Source organism: Phyllostomus hastatus, unplaced genomic scaffold (genome assembly GCF_019186645.2).
Source record: "Phyllostomus hastatus isolate PE091 unplaced genomic scaffold, TTU_PhHast_1.1 phas_contig_80, whole genome shotgun sequence".
NCBI classification, from domain to species: domain Eukaryota; kingdom Metazoa; phylum Chordata; class Mammalia; order Chiroptera; family Phyllostomidae; genus Phyllostomus; species Phyllostomus hastatus.
Window position 1 is genome coordinate 3031673 of NW_025333960.1, and position 21920 is coordinate 3053592.

Consider the following 21920-nt stretch of genomic DNA (forward strand, 5'->3'; position numbering starts at 1 on the left):
CAGCTTAACTAAAGTGAGAAAGGTATACTGGGTCTCAACACTGCCCTGTGGCAAAATGAGTTTTTTCTAAAATTGAACTATAATGAGCCAGTCACATTCAACAAAAAGATCTCTGTGCCTGCCACCTGCTGAAAGGTTGGGGGTGTGGTGCTCATGCCCCTAGGATGACTGACTATTGGGGAAATGAGCACTGAGGCCTGTGGGTTCCTCTCTCCCCAGTGGGGTCTTTAGGACTCGGCCCCCAAAAGGCAGCCTAGCCCTAGCCTTACCTTCCTCTCAATGTGCGCTAGTTGTTCCTTATAGAGGGTATTCTGGCATCTCAGCTCCCTGGCCTAGTTGGAAGAGAATAAAGCTCATGTTAAACAGAAGCAGCTAGGCTGGGGCTGCAAGGTAAAACCCACAATGATTTCTGTTCACAAAGACATGAAAAGAACAGCAATAATGAACTGAAACCTATTCTATGGTAGATTGCTTACCTACCTTGTGTTTATTTTTCACCACAAAACTTAAAGGTAGGTCATTGCTACAACCATTTCACAGATGACAAGCACTAACATTTACTGAATTCTTACTAATGTATGTGCCAAGTACTGGTCTAAGTGCTTCTCACAGATTCTTTCATTTGATCCTTACAATTTCTCTAAAGGATAGGTAGGATTACTATGATCTTCTATTATAGATGAAGAAACAGAGGAGCTAAGTTACTCCAAAGCTCACAGCTACAAGGGAGTAGCTGGGTTTGAACCTCAGCAAATACAGGGCCTGACCATGGAGTCCTTACACCTGGCACCACACCATGCCACTAACTCACTGTCTAAATCATAAGAGGCAGTGCAGGGGTGCCAAAATGCCCTTTTCCTGGTCAGGCAAACTCTCTGCCTTAGGGGTCAGGGATCTGAAAGGTGAATAGTATCAGAATCCCAGAATCTTACAGCTGCTTCCTCACCCACCTGATGCAGAACAAACAGAACTGTTGGTGCACATAGCTGAGGACCCTCCCTCATGGTCACAATTAGGCTGAGAGTGGCTTGGCTAACTAGCACAAGCAATGTGGAACTAGCAGATTTGGGGCAAACCCACCCCATCCTTAACTAAATGGGTGGCCTGAAACAATTTCCTAACTCCGCCAAGTTCCTGCTCGGTTAGGTATAATATGCAAACCTGGAACGGGGCCCCACAGGACTGTGCAGAGGTAAAGGAAACCCCACAGAAAGGGGCATGGTCACTTCAGGCCATCACAATGGGACACCAACATCATGGCAAATCGGGGTCTGAGCACTCTGGAAGACAGGGTTGGTGCTTGTAGGAGAAATAATGCCATCTGTTTGCCATCTGCCCTCTGCTAAGGGTCAAGTGTGCTCAGATACCATTCTAGACTCCCATGTCACTTAAGTCTCATTATCTCAAGAGCACACAGCTAGTCCACAACTGAGGTGGCCCATGAACCTGTCAGTGAGATTCTGAGTTCTTGGCTTTTTCCTTCAAACTCCACTATGGTATGAGTACCTGGGTTTGAACTGTTAAAAAAATACTAGGTAGGACAAGAACTGATATTTTTGAAAGCTCATTTCCTTAGCACTGCTATTGTCCTTGGCATGAAACCTTTCTGAAGCCTCAATGGGAGTTGAGGGTAGGGGGTAGGTTGGTCATGAGCTGACTATACAACTGCGCCTGAGGAAAGGCTTGGGTTTAGAGGATCACACTGCTGCTAGGAAAACTCCAGGTCAGCAGGGCTTGGCAACAGGCCGACCACTTGAGAGTCAAGTTCTAATGCCAGCTAGACCACCAAGTGGCCTGTAAGCTTGAGCAAGCTTCTAGCCTTTTCTGTGTATTTTTTTCTTACCTGTGGAATAGAGAAATGAGTAGTAACTTGGCTCTGGAGGCAGCTGTAGAATATCTAAAATTGCCACAAAGGCTTCGGGAATGCCTATGTAATGCCAACACTTCAAAAAAGCTAAATACAAACAGTGAGGCTGAATGTTGGGGATTTCTTGCAGGATTTTTCAAAGCACAATGCTGAGCACACCCCGGGAATGCGGGCACAGCTAATTTGTGCTGGGCCTTCAGCAGACAGCCCTGAATGGTTAAGTATCCCTGTTGTAAACAGAGAAGTTGGTCTGATACAGTAAAGCAGCCAGCACAGAAATATCTCCCAAGACCCTGGACCTGCCATTTTCTGGCCAACAGACCCAGCCAAACAAGAGGATGACATCGGAAAGCAAAATTATTTTGAGGCTCTTCCACAGGCATTCACAAGGGGCCAGTGGGGCAGCAGACAAGGAGGCTCTTCCACACTTCTATCCACCATCTCATTAACACACTGGGATGCCTCCTCTGGGCAGAGCCTCCAGGAATGCTTAGCCCATGGTTCCTGGGCCTGTGCCAGCATGAACACCAACACCAGGAATGTGAAACAGAGCTAAGACTCCAGTCAAACCTCTCCAACCACCACAGCTTCCTCAGACCACTGAGAGACTGTTCACAAAGAAGGAGGTATATTGAGGAGACAGAAGGCGTTCTGTAGTCACATCTTTGCCACACAACTAAGCTGTTATCAAGTAAATAAGTGATGAACTGTTTCAAAAGGTATAAGTCTGTCTTGCCTACAGGAATGGAAACTCTAAGAGGAAAGCCCTTGCCTGATTCCAGTAAACCCCCAAAGCCATAGCCTCCATCACAGTGAGCCAGCCAGGTGACTAGCTCACTGCTTTCATCCCATCCGCTAATCAGCACTACCTACACATTCTGTTCACCTCTGAGATTTATAATGAAATCCAATGATTGACACTGGACAAGAGATGACATGGAAAAGGGCTATGGAAAATGAATAAGATATCAACACCTGGAGTTCAGTGCCTGGCCCAGAGCAGGCACACAATGATTCAATTCTGATGAATGGGGGTGGGCATCAGACAACACTAGTCACTCTACATAGCTGTTATAGTCCAATATCTACTTCTCAGCACTTGTGATAGGCCATGCAACAGGCATCTCTCAGCATGACCATGAAATTAGGGAGGCATAGACAGGTTTCAGTGTCTGATTCAGTAATCATCAGAACATTATTGATTGTCCACCATGTGAAAGACACTATCGTAAAGGGGATGGGGTTACAAAAGAGAAAAGAGACAGAAAGTTTCTGCTCCATGGAGTTTAGATCCTAGTGGGAGAGACAAATGTGTAAGCACATAAATTAGATAATTTCAGAGAGGAATTATGTGCTGGGGAAACCACAGACAGAGAAACATGTGAGGGTAGGAGTTGCCATTTTCTCTAAGGAGATTTCCAAAAGACTCTTCTTGGGGGAAAACACTGAATAAAGTATGTTGTTTCCAATACAAAGGAAAAACATCACCATTATGAAGATCTACTCAGCAGATTATAGTCTTTGAATTGGGAACTGAAAGGAATCTTTAGTGATTTAGTCAAGGACTTCCTTCCAGTTAAGAGAGCACACAATGAGTTCATATACTCTGATGTGTTTACTCTGCTCCAAGCATATAGCAGGCAGATTAAAAATAAGAGTACAAGACCAAAAAGACATGGTAAAGCTCAAAACAAGATAAAATGCCCAACAAGACAAATGCAAAGCAGATGAGGCTTCAGAGATAGCCCAAACAAACAGAGGTAAGGAACTGAAGCCAGGTTTGCCACACAAATCCTAGATTTCCCCCAAAATAAGAAGCTGGTGTAAAAAATTCCTCAAGATTCCCAAGCAGGATGTGGGTTTCAGTTTGCCTGAACCTAATTTCAGCCCACAGGCCAAGGCTATAGCCCTAACAAATGAACCACACACCATGGTTCAGGTCCCAGAGCCACAGCACCACCAGGACCACCACAGAGACAGGCCTCCTAAGGGCACAATTGCACCTGGCCCTGCACTTGGGTGCAGACATAGGCAACCACAGAGATGCTACAAAGGGAGAAAAGAGAATGAGAGAAAACCAAGCAAAGCAAAACAAGGCAAGCATCAAACTTTCTTCTTAAAACAAGCCTGCAAACCAATCCCAAATATGTGTAGAAATGTAATGCTTAGAAGGACTACCAATAAAATCAACTAGAATATGATTCTGAGACAGGCTAGTAAGCCAGGACAAGTGGATTAGAGAAACTGAGCCAGGATAGCTGAACAAAATGGCCAAACAATTTACAGCCAAATACAGAAAGTCACCTCTCTAGAGATAACATCCAGGCCTTAGTTCTATTTCTTGTCCAGGACCAGAAAAGCGGCAAAACCAGGTGAGTGATGCCAAGACCAGCTCCAATGACTAGAGACCCTCTGCCCTGGCACTGACCAATCAGTGGAGGTCACAACCCTGAAAAAGTGCACCTGGAAAACTGATGAATATTCTGCCGAAACTCTCCTTGAGACCTCCCCTAAGATTCCCACCTGCAAGAGAGAGATGAAAGCCTCAGGACAAAAGAAGTGACCCAGTGCAGATGGGGAGCAGCCCGCACTATTCTCTTTCTCTTCTTCCCTCACAGGCACACATCTCCTAAGCTCTAAGAGACTTGCAATCAGGGAAGCAATGGGCAGTGGCAGTTCATCGCAGGCTAACTCCCTGAACTTGTCCCCACAGGCCCCTTTTTCTGACTTCACAGTGAGCTAAGGCAGTCCAGCCTGAGTTCTCCTGTTCTTTCTTTTATGCTAAGCCCTTCCTTATTTTACTGTTCCAGCTTTAATAAATGTACCCTCACAGTCACCTTCACTTGTGTTGTGAAATCTTTCCTGCACTACATTAAGAACCCACACACTACAACTGGTCCCAGGGAGACCCTCTCAGGGTCAGATCCTTTATCCAATAACAAGATCACTCCTGATTAAATTTATTTATGGGACATTATAAACAGAATTAAAAAAAAATTTTTAATTATGCAAAAATTTAAATGCAAAACAGAATAATGTAATAAAACCACAGACAGCCATCATAAAGCTTCAAAAATTATAAACTAAACAAAATCTTGTTTAATCTATATTCTCCACAACCCCCAAACCCTCAAGTTTCTTGTAGGAGACCATTTCATCTGTATATACTACCATTGCACATCAAAAAAAAGATTAATGGTGGCAGAAGAGGGTAGAGGGGATAAATGGCTATGGAAGGAGACTTGACTTGGGGTGCTGAATAAACAATACAATATACAGATTATATATTATAGAATTGTACACCTTAAACCTATATAATTTTATTAACCAATGTCATCCCAATAAATTCAATAAAAAGGCAAAAAAAAGCTAATTTAGTATCATAAAATATTTAGCCAGTGTTCAAATTTCCAAATGATAAAATGTTTTAAATGTATAGTTAAGATATTAAAAAGATATATGGAAAGAATAACTTTTAATTTAGAAAGAAGAAATTATGAACCAGAACAGGAAAACCCCCCAACTGGGTAAATATTATAAATTTAAAATTCTTCAAAATGAAAAATAGGACAAACCCTAGATTGAGGGCAGTAAGGAAGAAATTAACAAATTGAAATATAGCATAGAGATTTCAACCAGAATGTTGCAATGAGAGACAAAGATAACAAGTGTGAAAGAAGAGTCTGTCAGTATTGACATGCTATTTCAGAACAGCATGGCAGGGAAGGCAGAGGAAGAGGAAGGTGGAAAAGGAAGAAAAGGGAGGGAGAAAAGAGGAAAGAAAAAGAGGACAGATGTAAAGGCAAGTTAGAGAAAGAGGAATGTGGGGAAGGTTAGGGTGAAGATGAGGTTGGGGGAGGGAGAGGTGGACATAAAAAGAAAAATGGGGGGACTCATGGAAAATGAAGGGAGAAGGAGAAGGAGGAGAGGATTAAACAGAAAATATCAATTAAAATTATAGGAATAAGTATAAGAAAACCAGTTATCACAATAAATATGTAGGAGACAGCTTCTAAAATGGACCACAGTAGTCATGCCCTTGTGTGATGCCCTCTCCAGAGTATGGGCTGTTGTCATATGACTAATTTCTGATGCATAGAATATGGCTAGTATGATAAGATGTCACTTTCTGATTGTCAAAGGCAGTGATTTTCATCTTACTCACACTCTCTCCCTCACTTGATCAAACGATAGAGATGTCCACATGGTAAGGAACTGAGCCAGTAAAAAGCTAAATCCTGCCACATGAGGGAAGATGAAGCAGTGCCTTCCCAAGCTGCATCCTCAGATGAGACCTGAGTGCAGCCTGTGAGAAACATTGAGGCAGAGGTACCAGCCAAGCCAGGCCCACATTGCAGATCCACACAAACCATGAGATAATAAATGTTGACCATTTTAAACCAAATTTTGTAATCTGTTATTTAGCAATAGGTAATACAAAATGTGAATCAATTAATCTCACCCTTAACATTACCACTTTGGATAAAAGAAATAGAAAGAAAACTCAACTATATTCCATTTATAAGAGACCCAATCCCCCATACTAATAGCCTTACAAAACAAAAGAAGACCATTCACTAGACATAAATATAAATGGCAGTCTCCACTGTTTTGTTTCATTTACACATAAGACTGAACATTCAAACAGAAAGATTTTAAAACACACATTAAAAAAAAGGGGGAACGATCTACCTTAAAGAAAAAATACTCAATAGAACCAGATGTAGCAGTGGCCCAGACATTAGAATCAACATAAAAAGACTTTAAAATAATTACAATTAATATGTTAAAGAATCTAGTAAAAAAGGGTAGACGCCACAGGTGAAAAGATGGAGAATTTCCACAGAGATATGGATACTATCTGGCCTCTATTATTCATGATAAGAAATCAACCGTTAATATCATTGAAGGTTCCTTTCATGTGATGAATTACTTTTCTCTTGCTACTTTCAAAATTCCTTTTTTGGCTTTGGATTTTGACAGTTTATGATATATCTAGGTGTCAATCTCTTTGAGATTTCCCTTTGCACAGCCCTACATATACATGCAGTGTTCTAGATTTCCTGAAATATGTCAGAGCTTTTCCAAAGTCCCCATGGGCATCTCATTCTCTACCTTTTCTTTTTAAGCTTTTGAGTTACCCTATCGTTTGCCTACACTGTTACCACCTCATCAGGCAGCTGTGATGTTCAATAATCTCCTCTGATAATTTTGACAAATGCCCCCTGGGAAAATGTTTTTTCCACTGGGTAATGTCTAAGTAACATCAAATAAAGACAGCCTTGCAAATGGTGTCTTCCAGAGTACTAGCAGATAGGAAAAACACTGATAACTCTAGAGGAATGGGGCTTAGAGTGACTCTAGTCCTTTTCTGCCCTGTCTAGTTGTTGCCGGGCTGCTGTTTTTTACCATGACTGGAGCTGTTGGTTTTCCAGGTTACTGCTTAGTTGGGGAGAAGAGGATGGGAATAAGACAGTTTAAAATGCCACAAAACTCACTGTCTTTACTGAGATTCACAAAAAAAATTTTGAACAAATATTCCTGGATTGCTGCAAGCCTTTAGTTAATTTTCAGAGGTCTGGAAAAATAGATTTTGACCACTTTCATTGCTTTTATGGAAGAGAGGATTTTCAGAGGTCCTTCACCATTCTCACTGACACTACCCAAAACTATAAAACAGAACCAAACAGAATTTCTAGCATAGTATTGTATGAAGTCATGCATTTAACAGACTGGAGAGAGCAAAGAACCAATGAAGTTGAAAACAAATCATTAGAAATTACTCAAAATGAAACACAAAGATCATGGAAAATAAAATGGAACAGGGCATGCAAAATAATAAGACATCAAATGAAATAGCATACACTTAATTGGAGTCCTAATAGGAGAAGAGAAAAATGGGGCAGAAGAGTGAAGAGACAAAAAACAAGAATTTCCCAAAATAACTAAATACTACACATAACATATCTAAGAAGCTCAGAAAAATGCCAGGAAGGATGCTTTTATAAAGTTCTCAAATATTTCCTGAAGTAATAGAATTTTTTAACACAGACTGTCATAAGTTTTTTAAAAAACTAATTTCAAAAGCAACCATTAAAAAAAAGTAACAAAAAGGGGAACAAATAAAAAGTCAATAAAGGAGATAAAATGGAATTCTAAGGTATATTGATTCATTTCCACTCTCCACTGCCCCCCACCAAAAAAATCCTCCATGAAACTACCAACAGAAGAACAAAGAACAAATGGAACAGAAATTAAAAGATGGTAGATTTAAATCCAGTCATATCAATAATGACATTAAACATAAATGGACTTAACCCCCATATTAGTTTCCTATTTTGTAAGAAATTACCAAAAAAAACTTAGTAACTTAAAACTATGCAAAAGTTGTAGAGTTCAGGAGTCCCAAATAAATCTTATTTGGCTAAACTCATGGTGTGGGGAGGGTTATATCCTTCTGGATGCTCTAGAGAAGAATCTATAATATTTACTTGCCTTTTTCAGCTTCTAGAGGCTGCCTGCATTCCTTGGCTCATGGCCCCACATCACCTGGACCTCTTTCCTTCTCTGACATTCCTGTCTCCCTCTTTCTCTGATAAGGACCCTTGAAGTTACACTGGACTCACCTGGATAATACAAGATGATATCTCCATCACATATCCTTAACTTAATCACATCTGCAAAGTACCTTCTACCATATAAAAGAACAAATTCACAGGTTCTGCAATTAGGGGGTGGGCATTTTGTGGGGGGCATCACTTTGCTTATCATATCCCCCAAAGAGAAAGCAAAACACTAACTCTATGTTATTGATAAGGAATACATTTTAAATATAAAAACACAAACAGATTTTAAAAAGAGAGGAAAAAGATATATTTAAAAAGATATATGGCACAGCTACTGAGGCGTCTGAGAGGCAAGTTAATGATCTAAATGCTTTATTTGCAAGAAATGAGATAAAGATTCCTCATTTCATGTATGAATAAAATAAGACTCAGATTAAGTAACTTGCTCCAGGTAATGCAGATGTAGGGCTATGAACAGTTTTCCTGACTCCTACTTTACCAACCTAATAATATTTTGGGACCATGGCATCCCATCCTGAATTGTTTTGATAATGTCAATTCACCAGTTGCTCATCAAACTGGATGCCTCTAAAGTTATGTATTGCAACAGTGCTTCTCAAATGTTTAAAGCACATTTGAATCACCTGAGATTTTGATAAAATACAGATTCTAAATTATAGGTCTGGGAAGGGCCTAAGATTACACATTTCTAGCAAGTTCCCAGGTAATGTTACTTTGGGTAACAAGACACTAGATAACACCTATAAAAAGATATATGATGATTATAATGACATCTCAAAGACCCAACAAGACCCATGATTGGTCTACACTGTGTTCCATACAACCCTTCCTTTAAATTACTAACTGTATTCTAATTTTAAGATATGATATAGTAGTGGTTTAAGAGAGCAGGCTTTAGAGTTAGAAAAAAAAAAAAACTAGATTTAAATACTAGATCTGCACTTCCCTAGTGACCTTGGTCCAGTCAGAACTTCTCTAAGTCTTGGTTTCCTAAACTGTACAATGGGGAGATTAACACCACCTATATTTCATAAGGTTGTAGTGAAGTTAAATGAGATTATGCATACAAGAAGTATAAAGCATTAAATGCAGTATCTAGTACACTGTAGTTTTAAAAAAATAAATGGAAGCCAAGAATGATTACCATGATAATAAGTATTATTAAATACTCAACCAGAAAAGAAAATATACCTATTCAAAACCATAATGGATATCAGATTTTTAACATAAAAAGGCAAATCTCAATGACAAATATAACTTTAAGATGATCTGAGATATTCTCTGCCCTTTACCTGATACTGAGGTGCTCTGAGATGCTATATGCCAACTACCCTCTAATGCTGGTACATATCAGTGTTAACTTTCCCTTGTTATACCTACATGTACCCCTCCTTAATATGTCTATCTATAGTAACTGTTAAAGATAACTTTTTAAAAATGTTATTGGATTTTTCTCTTGATATAATTCACATACCATAAAACACACCCTTTTAAAATACACAATTCAGTGGTTTTTAGTATATTCACTAAGTTGTGCAACCATCACCACTATCTAATTCCAGAACATTTTCATCACCCCAAAAGAAACTCTGTCCATCAGCAGTCCATCATTACCCTTTCCCCTCCTCTACCCAGTCCCTAAATGTCCACCTGAATTTTAAAAAGTGACATATATCCACACAATGGAATATATTCAGTCCTAAAAATGACTGAAGTACTGATAGATGCTTAAAAATATTATACTAACTGAAAGAAGCCAGAAACAAAAGGCCACATATTATGATTCAACTTACATAAAATATCCAGAACAGGCACATCCATAGAGATTAAAAAGCAGGTTAGTGGTTTCCATGAGCTGGCGATAGTAGAGAATGTAGACTGACTACTAAGGGTTTCTTTTTGGGGTGATGAAAATGTCCTAAGCTTAGATTATGGTGATAGCTGAACAACTCAGTGACTGTATTAAAAACCATTGAATTGTATACTTTAAATAGGTGATTTTATGATAATGAATTATACATCAATAAAGATGTTAAAAATATATAGGATTATAAAGGAAACAAATTATTCTTAAATAAAGTTACCAAAATTAAGGAACAAAAAAGACTTGTGGTTGGAAGACCAGTTAGAAGGCCTATGCAACAATCCAGGTTAGAGAAGACAGCATGAACAGAGGCTGGCTGGGGTGGGAAAGAGGGTCACACGAGAAGACCGCCTGATTAAATACAAGGAGGAAGGCAGGGAAACACAGCTTGCTGGCCTGAAAATGGGAAATTATATCCACCTAGATTGTGAAGACAAATTAAATAGTGCACCTTGTACTTATATGTGTCATCTATACAGAATGACATATATTTGCACAGATAAATACATTTATTTAGCACATGGATATACTTAAATAAACTGCTGAGTGTTGCCAGATGCCAACTTGTACTGTGTATGAATTTGTATGTATACAGAGATGCATTCCAAGATGACAAATTGTATACAGAGATGCATTCCAAGATGACAAATTGTGTATTTGCTGGTCTGTTTACCAGCCTGTACCCCTTCTAGACTGTAAGTTCCTAGAGGTCAGGAGAATTGTTGTGTTTGCTGTCCTATGGCCAGGGCCACACAGGTAATATGTGCTCAAGGAATAAAGTGAATGATGTTATTGGGAAGCTGATTTTGCAGGGAAAGACATGCTAATCTTTAAGAAGATTGCACACTGTGATACCTAAAAGTGTGGTCCAGATTCTGTCTCTAACAATTACTTGCCACAAGAAAATGGATGTTTGGTTTCTCTGAACCCAGGTGCCCTCGTAAGTTTGCCACAAAAGTTTGGGGTCCTTAACTGACTATCAAATGGGTCTGTACAGGTCAGAGTCCAAAAGAAAAGTGTGGAGGATCAGAGCTATGTGGGCATTGACTCCAGGACAAGGTCCCAGCTCCTTAAGAGTCCATGGAGAAACCAGGAGGGGCCACTTCTCTAGGATTAACTTCTTAACTTTCCAAACTAGATACTGTGCCAGGAAAGAGAGGGAAACTCAGCAATGTGCCATCGAGAAAGAGTGCTCAAAGCCATTTTTTTGTTCCTCATTACTGGATGCACATTTTCTCAGTCACTGATATCTTGCAGAAAACCTTGAGAAAACATTCTATTACAAGACTATCTGCTGAAATATTATAAGCTCTCTACAGTGCCCATTTCCTTTTATTACCAAGGAAAGTTACATGAAAATAGTTTTATTCTACAGACTTCTGTCTGCCCATGCTGCCTCCTTCCCAGTCTCCACCCACTGGCAGCAGTGCTGAGACCCCCATCCATGGGGTAGACACAGTGCCCACATCCAGAGAACCAGAGTACAGAGACTTTGAGTGCAAGAGATCACAGAGCAGGTGGCCTCTAAGGCAACTGAAGCCTGCTGTCCCCAGATAAACCAAGTAAGAAAATAATAAGACCAAAAGGAAAGGAAAAATGGAAATGCTTGATGCTGGTAAACTCATACATTTGATCCCATAAGTACAACGCTCTCTGCAGCCTTCCTTCCTCTTAGCAACATCCAAGTACTGGTTGAAAAGTATAATGTTGGCTATCACAGAAACAAGGATCAGCAGAGTCTCATGAAACAATTGAGAACAAATCAATAAAATTGGCAATGACCATTTATTAACAGTTAATATATAGTTACCTAAATGCTCCTTGAATTTACACAACAGTGTGGTGGGGTAGAGAACTATTTATTAAACCCATTTAAAAGGCAAGAAAAATGAGGCACAGAGTAATTAAGTCACCCAGAGCCACACAATCAGTACATGGTAGAGCTAAAATTTAGAAGTAATGTACCTCACCTCCCAGAGTGATAAAGTCTTACCTGGTATAATTTTCCAAGCAAGAGTATCTTAAGAAGCCAGGATATCACTTCAGCAGTTTCTAATTGAGTTCTAGGGCACAGGAAAGATGAGGGTTGGAAATTAAACATACCACTCAGCTGGGGTGGCAGAGAGAGGGTGGGCAGGAGGAACCCCAGATTAGCATAGAGCAACAGTGAATCACATGGGACCTCCTGCGTATGAAAGCTCAAAGGGACAGCCAGCCCAATCTCTTCTGGGAAAAGAGGCTGCCAGGCACCCTCCTCTGTCACAGTCCTATCATTCAGGAAGGGGTTATTTGCCCCTCCCGTGGACCACAAACCCCCTAAGGACAGTGAACTTTCATCTCCATATTTGAAACTGAACTCAAGGAAAGGGGTCACTAAACATCTGGTGAACAGATACAAGAATTAATCAGGAAAGGCAAATCATGCTGGTGGCCTATGAACTACTTGATCCTATTTTGTTTGGTCTGTTAGGTGGTTTGGGTTTAGTTTGGTTTTCAATTCAATCAATCACCAGCATTTACAAAACCATTTTATACAAAAAACATTTTTATTTCCATATGAAAAACTGGAAAATGAGGCATTAACCAAGTGTCGATGAAAGCTGCCCTGGGGAGGGGGTGCTTCTCGGAGCAGAGTGCCGGGCCTGATCTCAGTGGGACCTTTCTCCTCTTGTCATCTCTGCATAATTCCTGTCATGGCTTCCTCTCCCTATACAAATGTCTCTTCTGCTGCTATTTCATTCATTTGGTCAGTCAGTCACAAAAGTGTCCTAGATGCTCATTTAGCCAGACTACTCTTGGAGCAAGGAGTACTTCGATGAATGAGGGAATGGCTAGGTGAACACAAAAAGATGTTGGCCAGTGATGAGGGGCTATGCGAACAGAGTGACAGCCCAGAGAGGTAGGATGAGGAATAAATGACAAAACAAGGGCCCTCTGATGATGTGACATCTGGGCTGACAGCCAAAGGACAGGAAGGAAGGCCCACAAAGATGCAGGGAAGTTGGTTCCCAGCAGAGAGAACAAATGTGTATGCCCTTACCTGGAAAAATGTGACTCCCTTCAGAGCACAAGGAGAACAGAACAAACAACACAACAAACAGCTGAGCACAGAGGGAGTGGCAGGAGAGATTGCAAGAAAGTCAGGCTGAGGCCATCTGTGTGGGACCTGGCAGGTGGCACCAAGGAGTGTACACTGTCTTCTATGAGCAGTGGGAAGCCACTGGAGAGTTTTAAGCAGGAGAGTGATATGATCTGACTCATTTATTTTTTAAATCCAGTTCATAAAAGCTGAACTGGAAGGCTGCTGCCTAAGAGGATGGCCTGATTATCTTCCTGAGCCGTGCACTTGCAAGGCAGGCACAGAAAATATCAACCATGGTTAAGACAGCTGTATGCTACATAAAGACAGCAAAGAGAAACCTTTACAGAGGAAATAATATGAAATTTTCTAGCTGAACTCCTTTTTAAAAAATAGTGATAGAGAATACAGTCACTGCCTGTGAGTGAGGCAGGGGTTGTCTTTCGGGGCAGGATAACAACATGCCACTTGAAATAAGCACAAGTGGGATAAAGGGAGCTTACTCATATTTTGAAATCTGCAGGCTGAAAAGACAGGGAGAGGGAGGAAGGAACTAGGATTCCATTCAGCTGCCTGCTGCTTCTCCCTGTGGCTACAAGTATTGAGTTCAGAGATGATGCTTGAACATGACATGTGACTGAACTTGCTCCTAGCAGAGGAGCAAGGGTCAGTCTACAGCCCCAGCTGCGAGGGAAAGACACAAACTGAGCAGAGCCAGTCATGGGTGAGTGTGGGGCTCTCGCAAGCCTAAAGGCTTCCAGAGAAATCCTTCCCTGACCTGATGTGAACCCCAAACCTGAAGGTCAGTTGTGCTAATGGGTTAGAAGGTGTGTTATAGAATGCCATGAGGTGAAGGAGTCAGAGAAGCAGCTCCCAACTACCCAGGAGCAGGTGGCCTGGGGTCCTGGTCCCACCCTGAGCCTGAAGCTGTATCAGCAGGCAAGTTGGCCAAGCTTCACACCTACCACAGAGATCATGGGCTCTGTACAGCACTGCCCTATCTCCACTGCCAGCACCTATGACCTGGGCTAAAACAGAATCATCAAGAACATGAAACAGCTAGCTGCCCTGATACCAGCATGGAGCTTACTGGGCTCCAGGTCAGTTCCTGTGGCACTGCCTAGAGACTAAGCTGCAGAAGATGGTGACAATCATCCTGATGGCCTTCAAGGTCCCATTTGAAGGTCTGCTCCTCAGAGGAGCCACTCAGAGGTCTGCTCCAGCTCTGTGGGTCCATCAATAATCCCTACCTGTGCTACCTCTGGGGATAATGAATATGAAAAACTAAAGTAATACTTTTAAAAATATTTTATTGATTATGCTATTACAGTTGCCCCATTTTTTTTCATCCCTTTTGTCCCCCTCCACCCTGCATCCCCCATCCACCTGCATTTCCACCCTTCCCTTAGTTCATGTTCATTGACTAAAAATTAAAGTAATACCTTTCTTAGCCCTTGTCTCACCTACCTAGAAAATACTGCTCATGCCAAACTGCAGCTCTCCCTTGCACATCAGTTTCCATGGCATTTGCTTTTGGCTCCTACTGTTCCTTACCAGAAAGACCTCTTGTTCTATATACTTTTGGCCAACCTGGAAAATTTTTCACAACCCACCTATGTGTTCTATGGATCTTTGATTGTCCAGGCCCCAATCAACTGTTCCTTCAGTACCATGTAAAATCCCATCTTAGAGTCTTGGGAGACAATGGGAGATGCTGTACTATTTCTAGGTGGGGGCAGATATGTATGTTTGCTCTGCCCTGGACTCATCAAAGGCAGGCACCTGGCTGGGGCTCTGACAGTCACCATCCCATGAATCTAAATACTGAGTAAATGACACAGAATGAAGGAACTGACAGAGACCACACTGACAGCAATAGGAGCAGCAGTACAATTGAGGACACAACTCGTAGGGCTTCAGGACTGAGGCTTCCTTGTTTCTAGGCCATTCCCTAAACCTGGTCCTCCAGGTTCACATCCACTGGCTGGTCCACAGAATCCCTCCTGTGAATCCCTCTTTGATATAACAGCCAGAGCTGGTTTTAATGGCTGCAATCAAAATCCTGACTGATATATATATTTTCCTTCTCTCTCCATCCAAACAGAAGTATTTCTCTCATCTATACTCCCATTGCTCTTAAATATATTTTAAAATTATTCTAATTATTGTTTTACTAATTGATCTATATTTATTGATCCCCCTGCAAATATTTCCTGAGAGAAGCCCAAGTCACTTCTGTTTGTCTGGCATGGTACCTGGTAGGTAGACACTTAACAAATGTATGTTGAAGTAAATTTGTACTTACAACTTACGCCACCCATAACAATGCTATGATCCTCAAGGATCTTTTGGGGGAAGTTATATATTTATTCTCCAACAAAAATTGTTATTATTGTCACTATTACAATGGCATACAGGATATGGGTGCCAGATGAGAACTATGGACTAAACTCAGACAGCTATTAGATGGCAGAGCTGGGATTTGAACTCAGGTTTGTATGGTCATGAAGCCCACATTCTTTCTATCTCCTCACACTACTTCTCCATGAGTCTTTATTAAAGAAATACTACAGGCAAGTCACTACATAAATTATTCTAACAAATCTACTGTTTAAGATATGGTTTAGAAAAAGTTTTTAGAATCAACATGTTTAGGCATATTTTTTTTTATCATGGAAAATCTTTGATCTTTAAGAGGGGTATCAAGTTTCTGGAAAGAGCTAGAAGGTTTCTGCACCAGGGCCAAGGAAGGAGGCCAGGTGTCCTGCTGGGGGGCAAACCAGCCATAAAATTTGGAGTGTGTGCCCCAATGCCAGGAGGAGCTGACTTCCCTCATGTGGCTCCTAAACAAGCAAGTCCAAGGAGTGAGTACAGAATTTTGACTATGCTTAAATCTAGAAGGCATGTGTGTGAACATACATGTATGCATATGCATGTGGATGCATGCATGTGTGTACACATGTGGAGGGAACTGATTACTCCCCATTAACCCCCTGGTTATACCCCTGGTTATAACCCCCTGGTTATACTTGAACCCTTATAGGAACTGTGTCATTGTGTTGGGAACCGTCCTCCCAGGTTTCAGAAGCTGTAACCCCACAAACAAGCATAAAGGCCCCACGGCTAAGGGACCTTGGGACCGTAAGTCACTGAGACAAAACTTATTCTCCTGGCAGGGGTGCAGCCTCTGCCCCCTTTATTTCACCCTGCTGGGCCCCTGGAGGATGGCTGGATAGTCAATGATGGGTAAGATTCCTCAAGAAAAGAACAACCTAAGACAGGCACAGTTGTGAAGGGGCCATCAGGGAAGGACATAGGAGATTGTGGAGAAGGGACAAAAAACCCTCATCCCTCAGCTTTATCATAGCCTGAGTCCTCATTCTGTCTGTAAAAAGTCTCCTAATCTCTTGGCTTCCTTGCTTCCCCCACCTGATTCAGGCCTGAAACAATGCTGAAGGGAGGTTCCCAGCAGAGGGCAATCAGGCCTAAGAAAGAATGCATGAATTCCTGTGAAACCTGCTTTGCTAAGAATGTCCTCAATTTAAATGTTAAGGGTTCAAGTACAAAATAAGTTTGTTTCCCAAGGTTTTACAACCAATTGGCATCACCCTGTCTACCAGACCCTGACTCAAAAGGACCCCTGTGATCCCAGAAATGTTATCTGTAAACCATACCTCATTTCTTTAATATGCATCCCTATGTAAGCTAAACTCAATAAAAGCCCATTAAGAGAGAGGCTCGAGACCTTTCTCCTCTGAGGCAATGGTCAGCCTCTCCTCCCTAAGCAGATCATGTCTTGGTAGAGACATGTCTTGACAGAGATCACCAGATTCTCATCCACGGCAGCTGGGGGAGCTCTGCTGGACAAAGCTCCCTGACATCATTGTGTGCATTGTTTATCCCACTAAACTTTTAAGCAAGCACTGGAGGAGCTCCTAGCACAAAATGAAGGCTGGATCTATAAACTGTTGAACTCAAAATGATGACTAGGAAGGCAAAATGCTAATGGAAGGATTTTCCACCACCCTTCCAATATCAGTAGACCTTGCCTCGGATGAAGGCTTACCTTGCATAGTCCCTCACTCCTCTGAGAGTTATTATCATAGCACTAATTCAGGGGGCTCTGATCAATTCTGGTCCCATACCAGCAACCCCATTACTGGGTTTTTCCAGGCCACTGGGATGCACTACTTGAGTTCTGTTCCCAAGGGTGCCAGATGGCAGAAGAAAATACAACGCACGCTGAAATATTAGGATGGCAGCAATCCCAAGAGCCAAAAGACTCTCCAGGTACCCTGTGTCCTGGTCTTGGCAAAAACTAGAGAGTAAGTACAGTTCCTCCTCTGTAAGGCAGGCACTGACAGCTTCACAGCTCCAGGCCTAGCTGTTTTAACAGGAAAAAAGCAGCCCATACTCAGGAAGAGTCCTGCCAGCTATTGTTGTGGATTCTATAAATACTCAAAAGCAGCTACTATATGACTAGTAGAAGCTTGTCAAGGACATGGTCAAGATGACGCAGAGGGCCTATACTCAGGGGCTCCACCACTGCTAAAATAACACAGTCCCTGGCATTCAAGTGTGGTTTCTTACTGAGGACAGATAAGCTAACATAGAACAAGAAAAGATAGCATGTGTTAGGAGAAAAGAAGAGGTAGAACATGTTTGTTCAAGTGCCTACTATGAGCCATTAGACTCATTGAATGTGCCATTAGATACTTTGAGCCAGAGACATGTTTTGGAATCCCAATTCTCAACCTTACTATACACAGGGCTGTGAGAAAGTCAGCTCTCTTCTCAGTGGCTCAGTTTCTCTATGTACTGTAGTGAAGACTAACAAAAGCATATGTGAAAAGCTCCTGGCACATCATAAAAGCTCAATAATCATGTCTTTTTTCTCCTTAATTAATACCTGTTGGCTGTACATTTTCATATACCTTTGAGAAGCATTTATCATATTTTCTATCCCTTTCTGCAGAAGGGATCAAAACAGTAACAGCTCCAACACCCACAAAGTAAGCCTCTCACAGCCCGAAGAAAGAGTGTCACATGCTCACTTAAAATCAACAGCAGTTTCCCACCTGAACATTAAACCAAACACATTCTCCTTTTTTAATAATGGTTGAGAAGGTAAAGATGACTTATTTTTTACTTGGTAAGGATAGGTACAAGTCTTACCTTTCTCATAGAGATTTAAAATGTGTTTGAAGTCTACCTACTGAACATGAATCAGCTTTTCAGCTCAGTGGCCACACAGCACATCTGCTGAGACAACAGTAACTGTGCACCTTTCCCACCATACTAGACACCAACCCAGGGCAGACTGCCTACAGCCCTGAAGAGTTCTCAGTTGGTGGAAATGGGTCCTGCTGGGTCCTGTTTTGCATGAGGTATTAGGGATACTGAGATCAACTTGACAAGGTTACTAACACTTAAGGGGGGAGATAACAAAAGATAATTTCAATGTAGCACTTAAAGTATTATCACAGAAGCATCTGCAGAGGAGAGATCACCTGACTCTGGCTTAGAAAGGTCAAGAAGGTTCACAGAGGAGGCAACATTCCTCTAGCTCAAGACTGAGGGTCCATGTGGCAGAGAAATGGGAGAAGTACACAGCATGCAGCACATCAGCAGGCCTAGGCATGTGAAAGGGTTATCCTTTGAGCAGCAGTGGTGCTGCTCAGCTGTAGCCCAGAGGGAGTAAGGAGGAGTGCCTGGGAATGGGGCCAAAAGAGGCAGGCAGGACCAGAGCCCAAAGACCCCAAATACTATGATAAAAGGGCCCAAGTAATGAAGAGGTACTGAAGTGTTTTCATGAGGGCCATTAATACTAAAAACTGCCTCTTCCTAAGGTTAGTCTCATGGCAGTGTTAAAAGTTGATTGCAAAGGGGAGGAACACGAGAGTAAGAAGACCGTGCAACAAGAGATGATGAGGCCAGAAACCCAAACAGTGGTCATGATGAGGTTTCTTTATGAACAGAGATTATATGGCAAGAAGAATGTTCCTTTATTAGAAAAAAGTGAGTGGGTCCCCCTCAAGGTCCACAGGACAATGACTTAGCCCTCCAGTGTCTGTATTACAAGCTCCATCAAGGGGATACTTGAGCTGTGTGCTATGTGTAAGTGTGCCCCAGATTAATAATAATTCTCTGGTGAATGTACAGTACAAAGCATAAGCTGAACCTCATGTGTTCCACTCATAATGAAGGTTTACCAAATAAAAAAAAAGTGAGTAGGGACACAGGAAGAACAATGGGGTAGGACAGATGGCAAGCTCCATTGTGAACATGCTACTTATACAATGGTCTCCAGTGGGAGCCACCCAGGAGACAGGTGGGTTTGTATGTCATCTGAGGCCTAAGCCAGAGACAGGGATGTAGGGATCTTTAGCACACAGGGTACAGCTGAAACCATGGGAAGCCTGATGGATGGAATTATAAAGGAGTCCCTGCTTCCCAGACTCCAGAGTGACCTCTCTCCAGGTCTGATTCCTCAGCTGCCCATCAGTTCTGGGAGTCACCAGTATCCTTTCAACACATGCTTTTAAGTTTGCTGGAACTGGTTTCTAGGATTTCCAACTAAAGAATCCCAACTGATACCAGGGGCTCAGGCATGCCATGTTAGGAAAAATGGCAAGTGCATGGAGGACAGCACTGCACCCATGGAAAGAAAGAAGCAACTTTTATAGAAGGAAAGACACCAGAAGCTGGCACCACAGTCAGAGGCCATGCCAATGTAGTAGGGACCTGGATCCAACCTCATACCAGTCTCTTCTCCTCAACCTCAACAGGAACCCAAGAGCTGAGGCCTCCAGAGAAGTGAGCAAGCTTTTGCTGTGACCAAGAAATGACAAGGAGAAAGGCAGCAGCAATAAGGATTCTCCTGGGGCAGAGTCACCAGGAGGTTCTGAGATGGAGAACTAGCAATTCTGCCTGGAGATGCAAGTGTTCTCCACTGAAGGAGAACTCAAGTCACAAGCGGGGAGGTAGGGAAAGCAGTCCTACTTCTGGGCCCAGTATCTTGAGCTTCTCTCCATCCTGGCTTCCCAGTCTGCCTTGGGAACTGGTGTGGCTTCACACAAGCCATTAGGCAAGTATCATAGCACAGCTCCTGTCAACCCTGGTTGCTCAGTAGCTACTGTTGATGCCCATAGGGAGCAGGGTTCTGCCATTAGCCCAGCACACTAGACAGGAGGTCCCAAGTTCACACACTACTGTGCTGAGTGTTTAGAAATCTTTGCCAAATTATCTAATTACTCACCTCATATCTATCTTGCTGGATGATAGAAGTGTTCTCTCTCTTTAACAGACTTGAAAAAGAAAGAAAGGAGGCAACAGATTTAATGAATGAATGATAAGGCAACAGGAAGTGGAAAAGCAGACCTGATTTCTAGTTCGGCATTCTACTGACAATTTCTTGTAGTTCATTCCATTACCATTTCTTAAGCATGCACTCTATGCCAGACCCTGAAGTATAAAACACATTCCCTGCTCACAATTTAGCTAAGGAAAATGGCAGATAAATAACTGCTCATTCATTTATATTTTTAAATCACATTTTATTGATTATTCTATTACAGTTGTCCTGATTGTCCCCCCTTTGATCTTCCCTCCACCTAGTAACACCCACTCCCTCAGGCAATCCCCCCACTACTGTTCATGTCCAGGGATCATGCGTATAAGTCCTTTGGCTACTCTGTTCTCTATACTGTACTTTACATCCTCATGGCTATTTTATAACTGCCTGTTTGTACTTCTTAATCCCCTCACCTCTTCACTCATTTCCCCATACCCACCTCCCATCTGGCAACCATCGAAATGTTCTCTGTATCCAAGATTCTGTATTTGTTCTTGCTGGCATAGTTTATTTTTTAGATTCATTTGTTGACAGATGTGTATTTCTTGCCATTTTATTGTTCATAGTTTTGATCTTCTTTTTCTTAAATAGGTCCCTTTAACATTTCATATAATAATGGTTTAGTGATGATGAACTACTTTAGTGTTTTCTTGTCTGGGAAGCTCTTTATTCACCCTTCAATTCTAAATGATATCTTTCCTAGGTAGAGCAATCTTGGCTGTAGGTCCATGCTTTTCATCACTTTGAATAATTTTTGCCATTCCCTTCTCACCTGCAAAGTTTCCTTTGAGAAATCAGCTGACAGTCTTATGGAGACTCCCCTGTAGGTAACTAACTGCTTTTCTCTTGCTGCTTTTAAGATTCTCTGTCTTTAACCTTTTGCATTTTAATTATGATGGGTCTTAGAGTGCTCCTCTTTGCATCCCTCTTCTTTGGGACTCTCCATGCTTCCTGGACTTGCATGTCTAACATCTTCACCAAATTAGGAAAATTTTCTTTCATTATTTTTTTCAAATAGATTTCCAATTTTTTTATCTTTCTCTTCTCTTTCTGGCACCCCTATGATGAGAATGTTGGACCTCTTGAAGTTGTCCCAGAGGCTATTTATACTGTACTCATTTTTTTTAATTCTTTTTTTCTTCTTGTTCTTCCGATTGCTTGTTTTTTTG

The 21920-nt window shown here is 41.7% G+C and overlaps 1 protein-coding gene across 1 annotated transcript in view; it reads right to left on the reverse strand.

Moving 5' to 3' along the window:
• The window catches only part of CHCHD6 (coiled-coil-helix-coiled-coil-helix domain containing 6), a 337119-nt gene that overhangs the window by 156308 nt on the left and 158891 nt on the right, over positions 1-21920 (reverse strand). Inside the window, exons 5-6 of the mRNA XM_045850165.1 lie at positions 1754-1777; positions 270-332 (exon numbers count right to left, since the gene is read on the reverse strand). Coding sequence (XP_045706121.1) covers positions 270-332; positions 1754-1777 — 87 coding nt within the window. The remainder of the gene's footprint in view (positions 1-269; positions 333-1753; positions 1778-21920) is intronic.